The 12,090-nt window shown below is 49.2% G+C and overlaps 1 protein-coding gene across 1 annotated transcript in view; it reads right to left on the bottom strand.

Annotated features, from left to right (window-relative positions):
• LOC144153610 (kinesin-like protein KIF11) overlaps positions 1-11,986 on the bottom strand; it is a 46,797-nt gene extending 34,811 nt beyond the window's left edge. The window contains exons 1-6 of the mRNA XM_077685259.1: positions 11,781-11,986; positions 11,412-11,568; positions 11,274-11,347; positions 10,920-11,178; positions 3,705-3,920; positions 792-858 (exon numbers count right to left, since the gene is read on the bottom strand). Of these exons, the coding sequence (XP_077541385.1) occupies positions 792-858; positions 3,705-3,920; positions 10,920-11,178; positions 11,274-11,347; positions 11,412-11,568; positions 11,781-11,833 (826 nt within the window). The 5' untranslated portion in view covers positions 11,834-11,986. The remainder of the gene's footprint in view (positions 1-791; positions 859-3,704; positions 3,921-10,919; positions 11,179-11,273; positions 11,348-11,411; positions 11,569-11,780) is intronic.
• Between the last annotated feature and the right edge of the window lie 104 nt (positions 11,987-12,090).

Here is a 12,090-nt window from a genome sequence, read left to right as displayed (position 1 = left end):
TTTTAAAATAGCATGAATGACATACTGCTGCCCAAGGCCACACACCTGGGCGATATGTGAAACGGCATGCCGCGCTTTCACTACGCCGCTTTGGCGAGTTCCCGGTAGCGCCTTTCCGGCGTGGTAAACAAGCAGTGCATCAGTGAAAGATGTGTGCAAACTGCACTCTCCATTGCGCAGTTCAAACTCTGAAAGCCTAGAGTGTGGATGTAGTCTTTTGAATGCTGCTTCAATAAACCGCCAGCCACTATCACTGCTATGCGAACATTACGATGAACTTGCATTTTTAACATTATTCTTCCTCTGACATGTTGGAACACCAGGTGGAAATGGCATCACATGAACATTGCAATTAACCGTTATATTAAAAAAAAAAAAAGCCAGACATTAGTAAATCAAAGAAACACTATAAGGTAGATCATTGATTTAAATTAAATAAGAAAGAGTAAAGGTCTGAGAACTGTTGCCTGAGGAATGTCTAAAATGACGGCACTAAAATGAGCTGAATTGACTAACAAGAAGTTTTCAGTGGTGTACTACTGTCAATACCTGTATTTTTGAACTTCAGCAACCTCGCCAAAGAGTGAGAGCTTGCACATTTGGACACTTTACTGCACAAGGGCTCCCAGCACAAGTGTTTTCGAGCACTACCCGTCGGTACTGGACATAGTTCTGCCCGCCTGCTTCTGTGTTTGCAGTACACACCCCTCCATGCCAAAAACAGTTCAAAAATACTTTTATATACAATGGTCACTCAAACAAATGATAGAGTGAAAAAACGTGCAACTTGCCAGCCTCCCGGGCCCTTCTGTCTATGGCTCCAGAACGACCAATGTTCTCACTGCCGGCCAGGTCAACCTACGAAGTACAACAAGAATCAATACAGTTAAACCTCGATGTAACGAACTTCAATGTAACGAAACCCTCGATGTAACGAACCACTGAATTTTTTGTAACTTCAAGTGTATGCACACCATGTATTTTCACCCTCTGTGTAACGAAGTCCCGTTTGCCGGAATTTCAATGTAACGAAGTTTCATGGAGAACGAGGCACGATATTTAAGTTGTAGAAGTAGATTTTGGGAGACGCAAGCCGAAATGGGGTCCCAATAAAACGCGAACGGCGACACGGGTCGCCCAATGCCGCGGATGCAGCCAGCCACGGAGTCTTTCATTAAGTCCCTTGCCTACAAACTGCGTGGCGTGCATACACGGCTGGCGCACTGTTTCTGTCGGAGCCTAATCGTCTACGGCTTAATCGGCATCAGCGTGAACCGCACGCAGCGTTTTCTCCCTGCATAAACGCAAAACGCGCCCCGCAAGCCACAGGCGCGCTGACGCAGCCGCGGAGACCACCTGCGCGATGCGGGCAGCTCCAGCGACCGCTTCTAACCTCTCGCTGAAACGCAACTCGAGGGGCATATGAGAGGGGCGTGCGAGAAAAAAAGCGGATAACGTGGGCGAAATTTTCATTGTAAAACGTGACACGCGCCGCTTACGAAAGCGCCCATCAAATATCCTCCGCTGTGGTAAGCCTAATCGCCACTGGCGTTGCCGCCGCCGCCGCAAGCCGCCGCTTTGCACTTCGTTCGAGTTCGCTCATGCTTGTTGGGTTTCGTCGTCCCAGCAAGCATTTGTGAATCTTTATGAGCCTTGCACGCGCGTTTTTTTTCACACCGGCGTCCGCGATTGCGTGCCGGCGGCGGGAAGTGACTCGCGCTGCGCGCAGCGGTGGGAGGAGCGTGACCAGTTTCGCCATGGTTTCGCCAATGGGGAGGCGCGCACCCTACGGCGGGAGCTTCGAAGCGCTCGGGGATGCTGGCTGGCTAGACGATAAGGCCGCCGCGAAGGATATTTGATGGGCGCTCTCGTAAGCGGCGTGTATGACGTTTTACAGTGAAAATTTCGCCCACGTTATCCGCTTTTTTTCTCGCATACCCCTCTCGTTTGCCCCTCGAGTTGCGTTTCAGCGAGCGGTTAGAATCGGTCGCTGGAGCTACCCGCATCGCGCGGGTGGTCTCCGCGGCTGCGTCAGCGCGCCTGTGGCTTGCGGGGCGCGTTTTTGCGGGAAGAAAACGCTCCATGCGGATCACGCTGATGCCCGCGTAGACGATTAAGCACCGATAGAAACAGAAACAGTGCGCCGGCCGTGTATGCGCACCACATTTTCTTTTTCAGGAAACGCTTCACGGGATGAACACTTCATTATAACCGCGAATTTCTATGTAGCGAAATTTCAATGTAACGAAGTAAATTACGAATTTTACGGACTTCGTTACATCGAGGTTTAACTGTATTTGTGGTGGGGGGAGAAAAAAAAAGGGAAGAAGGAAGTCTGCCAAATTTGAAAACACAGTGCACAGGAGATTCACTTAGCTACTACGTGAATGCGGGAATTTACACCACACATGGTATAGTGGAATCCCTGGACTTGCGACAACCTGCTTCTAAATGGATCACCGCGGTCCCGACAAACTCTCCATAGCAACAATGCAGTAAAGACCCCGAATGGACCATGCCCGGGTGCACGCGGTCCACTTCATACGATGAACCCTGATGGGGATAAACCGGCGTTTTTTTCACCTTTTACACCACTTCGCCCACTTGTCTCGACCTTTCTTTATTCTTAGCCCCCATCTGACGCTGCTTGATGTACAAAGGTCCGAAGGCGGGCCTGACCTCTTGCTGAACAGATGCAAGCAATCAGGCGGATACTGGCAGGCGGGAGTTAGCCTTTGACGGCCCATGTGGCAGCAGAACGCCAACATGCCAACAGTGAGAAGTCGAAGTCCAGGTTGCCAGGGGACCGCAAATTTGAAGCTCCCCTCGAGCTGACGGACGCGAAAACACATGACGCAACCTTATGGTGGTGGCGGAACACCCACTTTTCTCGCCCACTCGATCCAAGTTTCTTCCTTTCACGACGCTCTTTCTCTCCCTGTCTTTCTGCTTATCAGTGTCTTCCAAAGCCGCGTAGTAGCTCCACTCCTTATTTTGCCGCCATTTTTTTCCATCGCTGCCTTGTACTATCGTTCGTTTAGCTTGGCCTTTTCCACTTACAATCAGCTTGACCGCGTCGGCCTTATCTCACGGGCGCGAGGCGCAGGGCTGATGGGCTATAAATAGTGCTGGACGGCACGGAGGTCGTGTAGCGCGCGGTGTATGGCTGGCGGGCTAGCACAGATGCCATTGACAGGAGGAGGGCGCAAAACAGGCGTTTTAATTTTAGGAACTTCACATTTCAGTGAAGGGTTCGCAAATTACGCGAGAACGCGCTAAATATCGTAGTTTAAATAAGTTCTTAGCACACCTGTTGCTTGAGACTTGTCTACTAGGCCGGCATTTACTTGTACCCCGATAATACGACACCCCATTCATATGACGCTTTTACGCGGTCCTGTGAAGATCGTATTATCGAGGTTCCACTGTAGTTACATAAATGACAAGCTCATGGTCTCCTATACAATGGTGTCAGACATACAGTATACTCTCGTTAAGACAAACTCGGTTAAAATGAATGTCATGGTTTAAGATGAACAACACTTCGGCTCTCTTGAACAACAAAAAAGAAGTCTGCTAGGAACAAATTTCTGATAATACGAGCAAATTTTCACAGTCCCCTTGAGTTCATTTCAACGAGAGTTTACTGAATTTAAAATTTTAGTCTTATTTCCAAAAACAAGCTCGCAGTCAAGGCAGCTCACCAGATTGAGCTTCCCAGTCTTCACAAGCTCTTCGCCGTCGTCGGTGGTCTCCCGGATGTGAACCGTGACGGAGAAGACCGTGTGGCTACGCGAGGATGTCGCATTGAGCAGCGTCGCTGCTGTCTGGCGCTTAGCAGCTCCCTTCTCGAGGATGAAGAACACCTCCTCTCGGTTGTGCACGGTGATCTCTTCCAGGCCGTGGATAATCACCGAACCCTGACAGCACGAAGAAAACGCACACAAACCACACTTGACACAATCTCAAATTTCAGAAACTGAGCCTCTCAGTTAAGGTTAATTAACAAGGGGTAGCTGCACTGCTGGACGAAAATTTCAAGGCACCGATTATTTAAAGTGCAAGAAACAGAGGCCTTCAAACTTGTGTGAAGCAACACTGTTCACAGCAAGGATCCCGCAAATAGCTCTTTGTCATGGTGTTAGCATGGCGTTGATACTACGTTAGCTTTGTGCATTACTTGAAGCAAGGACAATTATCCATACCTACGTCACAATAGTCTGTGGCCTTGCCCACATACACATACAAGTTTATGATTGGAAGGGGGGGGGGTGGCCTGAAGCTGAGTTCTAAACGCTAGTGCTTCAGGCATAGAGCAAAACTTCTCTGTATGCTTCAACCCTCCACTTCAAAAAGCGACTGTGGAGTAATTTGTGCGAGTAAGCACAGTAGTGCCAGCTTAAGCACCCAACAGCGGTAGAGGCCGGCTTGAGCCTACCGGAGCAGCTTTGGAGCACCAAAATATGAGTTTTGGAGCAGTGCAGATCAGTTTGAGAGGAAGCTTCTAAAATCAAACATCATTAATTCGCATTTTCTAAAATTTTGCATAAGCACAAAAAACGAAGATTCCAACTGTTCTTCGTTACCATTCAATCAACACTAAGCCGAGTACTTTTCCAATTGGTCAGAAAACATATGTTCGGGAATTATTTTTTGCTCTGTTAGCTGCTATAACTGCTGACAGAGCAACAACTAAAAGAAAACCAGAGGCAAGCGGTTCTTCGGATAGCTTATTAATTAGACTTCAGACAAAATGAAAAATAAATGTTCACGATTTCACAATACCATCCCAAACATGAGAAAAAACCCACAGACGACCAGACGTACGCGGAATGGCCCATTTTGCACCTGATCAGTTAAAAGTTTAACTTCATTCTACCCGGCCTAACGAGACTAGGCAAATTAAAAAAAAAAAAACAGGTGAAACTAAGGGAAAAAGAAATTAATACAAGATGAAACTAAGAAGAAACAAGGGATAATTTGATACATTGCATAACCAAACCTAGACTCTAGAGAAATTAATAAATGTTGATGCTCACAAAATGCAAGAGAAAAAATATCCCAGCGATGAAGCAATGCATTGACGAAGTAACGCATTTACCTACGAAAAAAATACCGTGCAACTTTGTTGTGTTCATTTAAATAACGAATGCACTAGTAATTAACTTTTTTTGCGAGCGTAAACAGCGGGTTTACCAGAGGGAGGGTGAAGGGACGTGTCCCCTCCCTCTCCAAAAATAAACAAAAGAAGCACTGCTGTACAGAGTGCGTCAGGCTTGCCTAGGGCAGGCGGGCTTCGGAGTGTGCTAGCAACACCTGCTGATAGCGGCTGGGTTTGAGATAGCTTGCCACTGCACGTATCTCGGACAGGGTCAGGCCAGTTGTCGTTTCGAATGTGCCACTCTATTTTGCAGGTGCCACCACCCTTGAGGGGCACTTGTCTTTTACAGTGCCAGCCAAGAGCGTTGACAGGCCAGATAGACGCGCCGTTCGACACGGTGCACTATCCCCGCAGGCCGTTACGAAATCACACAGAACGACCTGCGCAAATCTTCTGAATCTCACGGTTAGGAAACAAACTGCACACAACAAGAATGCACTGCAGTGCTGATAATGCACTGCATCAAGTTGCGTGTTTACCCCCGTGTCACCGCCTACGGCTGGCACTGCAGAACAGAAGCGTTCCTTGAGGGGCAAGTGGCGTGGCCCATGCGTGGCCAAGTCTGCGTGGCCCATGCAAAACGGCAACCAGCCCGAGTCTTCAAGATCCACGCACATGCAATAGCAAGCTATCTCCAACCCAGCCACTATCAGCAGACGTCCCCAGCATGCTCCAAAGCCGCGCACTCGCTTTGCCGTAGACAAGCCTGACACGCACCGTACGGCAACGTACACCTACTGAGCTGATCACTTTGCAGATAGCTGCTAGCTTAACAGAATCTCCCCTCTCGCTTATGCCAGGGCTGCGCTTGTAATCTCATCCTGTTCGACACCGCACAGCGGCATCTAACCTTCGGACTGGCAAGCGCACTCGCGACAAAATAAAATGGCGGGGGTCTGACTCAACATTAAAACTTTTTCTTTCACAATAAGATGGAAGATTGCAATGACTGCTGGTGAGTCACTAAATAAGCTACGCTTAAGAGTACCGCCACTTCGGGCACCCAGCAGCGTGTGGGGGCCATTTTGTTTCTGGCTTGCAGTGTTGCCACCTATGCAAATGAAACCGCCGCCGGTTCTGACGGGCAGAGTGTGACCGGCCGCCCTAGCGTCCACGCAGCAGAGAGAGAGAGAGAGAGAGAGGAGAGGCGCCCAGAAACAAAATGGCTGCGCCCATATGTAAACAAATATCACCTGGTGCCGACCGACCAATGAAAATCCCGGCGGCACATAACACTGAGAGTAAAGGCACATTCCCACTGGCGATTCGCCTCGTCGCGCGACGAAAAGCAAAGTCGCAAAGCGACGAGCCGGCCGTCACTTTTTGTCGCTTTGCGACGGCAGAGCAGACCGCTTTCGATCCGAATTCCCTCGTCGCGCGACGGCCCCGCAAAACCAATAAGCCAATCATGGCCGCGGAGTAGGCTGACGTAGCCGGAAACGAAACGTTTCTTTACATCCGGCTATGGAAACGGCGGCGGGCGGGCGAGCCGCCGCCGCTGGACTCCCTGTTTTCCTCCCTGTTCTGTGGCCAGCGCTTGGCCTGCTATCGCCGGCTGTACCCACCGGGTCGGGCCGGCAAGAAACTTCCCGTGCGATTCGGTTCTTTCGTCAGTGGCTTCAGCGTACGCATGCACTAATCAACGAATAGCGTGGAACTCATCAGTGTGGAGAAACGTGTATGGATTGAAAAAGCAAGTAATCATCGTATACAGGTGGATAGCGAGACGGTAGGTTGACTTGCAGCCTCTTCGTACTTCTATCGGCGACTGGTAAACACGCGTAGAGTTCGGAGGCGTCAGAACTTTGCGCCCGTGAAAAGAAGTGAAATTTGTGGGCCGTGATGCGGGTGTTGTGGCGTGAAAGCAAGCGTGTGCATTTCTTCGTGCAATAATATGTTGAAAAGAGCCTTCTTGAGTTTGTTATTTTCTGCTCCTCCCGCAACCCGCAATGCTTTCGGCATTGTTCCAGGTAAGTAGCATGTGTTTTAGTTTGCTTTCTGCCTGCTTTTGTCGCACTCATGTAACATAATTTTCTTTGACTGCGAATGGTTGACACACCAAGGAGGTCGTATGTAGAAGTCGGGAAGCAGCTGCGCTGAACGTAGTCGCATCATCGCTGATCGCAAGTGCGAACACCGCCTCATGGCCTCATCGCGCGACGCGCGACGAGGCGAATCGCCATTGGGAATGTGCCTTAAAGAGTGCCGATACTCTAAACGCCTTTACTTGTTGACGCTACTGGTGACGGCGCAGGCTTCACGGTGTAGTGCGCTGTGCCACGCAGCTGCATTTAGGGGCAAAAGTTTGTGCGTTTGCCCGCACCCCAAGTGGGCCCCCAAGCCCAGCAAACCGCACAGCCTCCCAGAGACCAGGAAATTGTGACGAGTGACTCAGCGAGAGCCTGTCGGAGTGCACCACATTGTGAATGACCGCTCAACGAACGAGTTCACTGCTCCGTGCGCAAAGCAAGTGGCACTGAAAATCATCTCGCATGCCCCACATTTAGTGGTACCGCTTGGGAGCAGTTTTGACGCAATTCGCCACGAGATCGACATGTAGGTGGCGACAGCGTCGGCCCGTAAGAATGCACACTGTGGGCGCGCTTCGCGCCTTTTTCCCGCCGTATGTGCGCACGAAGGGCGCAAACAAGAGTGGTATGCTGTAGTTCGGTTCCTCAACATTCAATCTGTAGCATGGAAGCGGCAGTAAGTTTTCATTACTACGCCAAAAAAGCGACGACCCATCGGGAATCTCAGAATGGCCGCAATAGTGACAATAAACTTGTACGCCGTGGCTCGTAGCAAGCTCGATCTTTCCAGACCATGCCTTTGAGCCTTCAATAAAAGCATAAGCAGAAACAAATCATGAAGCCTCGATCTCTGAAATTCAGTTTACAACGGTAATCTCAATCGCTTTCACTGGTAGCATGACGCATTTTTGCATTTGTGGGATGCCCTGAAATGGTAACACCACCTACCTGCCCCGACATTTTTTCTAAAACTCTTACGATAGTTTTTGTGTGTTCGAAAGGCAACATAAAATATTAAATTTTGATCAGCGCAGAGGTATAAATGTAACCGCTTTAACAGGTCGTTTATATGAAATTTTAGCGACTCTGAAGGAAGGTTTGATGAATAACGGTGTCAGATCACTTATTTACGGCTTTCATCGCAAGTGAACTTGCAAATTGAATTGTCAACGCACGCAGTACAAACAGGTTTACAGTGTGCAAACCAAGCTGCTGGGACCTCACAGTGGGCACAAATTTTCTGTTACGGCTGCTCTGTTGAGTATTTGCGTTCCTTTTAAAATTTAACAGGCACCTGCAACAGCGAGATGTGTTTGCGTTCTTGCGTATAAGGTCGCTTACGAACCCTAAAGATAACAAATGAAGTTGCGCTGTTGCAGATGTAGTAAAACATTTCCTTTTTATTTCTCGTTGCGAATCAGCGCAACGGGTTCCCGGTAACTAATTTGTTTTGTAAACTGGACATTGCCTTTGCCTTGGCATTCAATTCTTGAGAGTTAGTTAAAAAAATGCAAGGATATAAGTTTTCTGTGCATTTCGTTTTTCTTTCTGGGAAGAGGGGGGGGGGGGTCAGCCAACGTTGCAAGAGCAGCGAGAAGAGACCGCATGTAACGCGAAAAGCCAAACATTGGTTATCAGTATTACTCACAATTGAAAGTACGCTAGGCGTCGTGTTCTGTAGCGGTGAAAAAGCATTACTTCATGTATTTTCAAAACTGATTAACCCCCCCTTGGTCCGAGATTGTGCAGGAATTGTGGCTCGCCTTTTTCAAACTTTTATTAAAAGCAACCATTGCGGGAAAAAATATGTTAAAAAACCAGCGAGCCATGGCACACACCCCTCACGCATGTGGGCAACAATGTGCATTATATTACGAGATTTTTCCTCGTTCTTTAAACTTTGGTTCACCTTAAGAGGTTAAGACGTGACCAATGGTTATGCTGAGTGATACACATTTCTGGGCAAGGTGATTCATGTCAGGATTTGAAAATGTTATATATGAAAATGACACACGAAATGCCACATGACAGACGCAAACTCACAACTGCTTAATTTTACCGAGAAATCCCCCCTAAATACTCTTGCACATCCATAGAAACGTATTTAAAATAATCCGTAAAATTAGCAACTCAATATAAACAACGACTGTCCAAAAATGGTATTTATTTTAGAGAAGGTACGGGAAGAACACGATCACACAGGCGCTTGCGGATGTTAAATACGTCCCCGGTAATGTATGGGCGATAGCGCACGGGTCGTGGGCAGTGTAATTGTTTTTGTTTCTTCTTGCTATAAGGAAACAGCGCAATTTTAGAAGGGTGTGCAAAATGCACAGGTATGCACAGGTCTTGCCGCTTCTTACCCGTTTCGAGTACTAAACTTTTATCCTTTAAATAATCACCACGCCACCTTCAAAAAGCACCCTTTGACGTTCCCGAAACAGCAGACGGCTGCACTCAACAATAACAAAAGTGCAATGTGTGGAAGCAATGTTTATAACACGTTTCACACTCAAGCGGTGACCACGGCGAAGGTTTTTCGGGGAATTAAACCAGTGCATTAACCCGCAACGGCCGCTGATTATTGCGTTTCTAGAGGAAATGCGCAAGCAGAGGTAACTGTCATTGCTTACTGTCAAACAAGTACACATATTGGTTATTTTGTCGTGTGCAGCACGCGTCTTGCACCGCGCGCAACGTGAACAAGCAGACGACCCGAGAGCGCCATCCACACTCACGGCCGGACTGGAGCAGCGGCGAGCGCGCACTTTCATACGGCCTGAGCACCCAAGAAGGAACCAATACAGCAGATTCTTTACCGTGGGGGCGCTCCGAACCAACCCTCTGCCCTTCCAACCCGCCTTTCTGTTAGTCGACGCATCGCTTCTGGCCGAGCGCAGCTGTGTGTTTTTGACAGTGCGCTTCGCTGCCGGCGGGCCGCTCAGCCCGACCGGAGCGTGAATAGCAGAATCGCGTTTAGCTAAGCGATAACCCTATCTCCCTCGACGGGAAATCATTCGCGTCACTGGTCGTGCCCTGTGCGTGTGCAAACCAAGACATCATTCGAAAGGAAAAATAAAAAAATAAGAAATGATATTATAGTCACGGAAAGTGCCGTGTTTATTTGCCTGTCTCACCATTTTCATATAATACAGTCGCTGATAAGATATGAAGACCTCGCATATTTGTCGTCATGCGCCCCGCGTTGAAATGTTTCTTTCAAATGTTTGATTCGGCGCTTCCGAATGATAATGTTAGGCTGTTTGACCCTAATAGACCGAAAATTCAGAAGGGGGTAAGGAATCAACTATTTTAAGAACGCCCATGTAAATTAACACTGGCAGGTATCACCTGTAGCCACGGCAGGGCTAGGGCAGCGGCAAATCCGCGCGCACCGCTCCTCTACCCCGCCCGTGCTGTGGGTCAACTGGCGAGGGTTGGTCCGAAGCGCCACGAACTAGCGTCGGTGAAAGGTGGGAACTATACCCGAAGCGCAGGCCGTATGAAACTGCGCGCCCGCCGCTCCTCCAGCCCGGCCGTGCCACACTAGGAGCGGTTCGTCCCGCCGCCGCCAGGGGCCGACTGGGTTCGCGCTCGAGGCAAATACTGCTGTTTGGAGGAGGATGGCACAGAAAAAGCGGATTGGCGCAGCACTTCCACCCTTGACCCAAGTTGTGCCTCCCAGTGTAAGAAAAGAACAAATACTAGAACGGCGGCGTGACACTTGCCTTCCTGGTAGAGTCCTCATAAATCTTGAGCCTTGAGGTGTCCTCATGCGCGCTGAGCAGGTCGAAGAGCTCTTCGTTGTACAGCTCCAGAAAGGAGACCCGGATCGTAAACTCGAGGTCCTGCGAGTGGAGCTCTTCGAACAGCTGCTGCAGCGTGCGCGGAATTATCCCTGCCGAAGGGTCCTCCGCCCAGCCGAGGTTGGCGTTGGAGCGCTCCCCTTCCATGGTGAACGTCTTGCCCGTGCCTGTCTGACCATACCTGGAGAAAAGATGAAACGTCGACAACAGCCTTTCCCGCTACAATAACATTACAGGCGGCGAGTTCAAACAGACGGTTCGTCTTGTTGAACTCACGCGAACACGGTGCAGTTGTAGCCCATCATGACCTCAGCTATTGTGGGTCCCATGACCGCCTGGTACACGTCAATCTGCAGACACGCAGTCGAGAAGACGATAAGAACAGGGCTAAAAACGAAGACAAAGCAAGCTTACCTGCTTCGTGTCAGGGCCAAACACCCTGTCAAACGTAAATGACTTGCGTATCGACCGCTCTGGCATCAGTCGGTCGTTGACAAGGATCTCCTTCCTATCCGGGACGACTTCGACCGCTTTCGCGAAGCCCGTTTTCTTCTCCATCGCGTTTGGCGGCCTGCAGAAATACATTATATTGCAATGTAAAAAGAGGGACAGGCGGCCAAAACCTATTAGGCGTGCGAAATGCGGTCAAGAAACATGAGCAATAAGGCGTGTGTAAGTTCCGTGAGTACGGCACGCTGCTGGAAAAGAAGAGCGTCGTTGACTGTTGCGGGCGTTGTTTTCATGGGATAACGTTCGTTCGTACACATTACGGTTGCCACTCACCGGCATCGCACGAACACTTGAATATGTTGGTTCCCGGACTTTTTTGAAGCCATAACTCCGGGAAAACAAAACGCCACCGACTCTTTAAAATGCTTTCAGGAAACTAAAACGAAAGAACCATCAAACGTTCACCGGCTCTCGCAAGCGGCACCACCGTTTGTTACTGCTCGTCCACTTTCCCCGCCGCTTTGAATTTTCGTCGCAAGACGATTGGCCGCGGGTAAGAGCAGAAAACTTTTTGTTTCCGCTGTGATTGGCCAGAAGCTTGCACGTGACAAGGTGTTGTTGATAGCGATGTTTGTGATTGAAC

The sequence above is a fragment of the Haemaphysalis longicornis genome, unplaced genomic scaffold, assembly GCF_048455015.1.
Source record: "Haemaphysalis longicornis isolate Haplotype H1 unplaced genomic scaffold, Haemaphysalis longicornis Haplotype H1 scaffold_9, whole genome shotgun sequence".
NCBI lineage: Eukaryota > Metazoa > Arthropoda > Arachnida > Ixodida > Ixodidae > Haemaphysalis > Haemaphysalis longicornis.
This window is presented reverse-complemented; position numbering and strand designations above follow the sequence as displayed.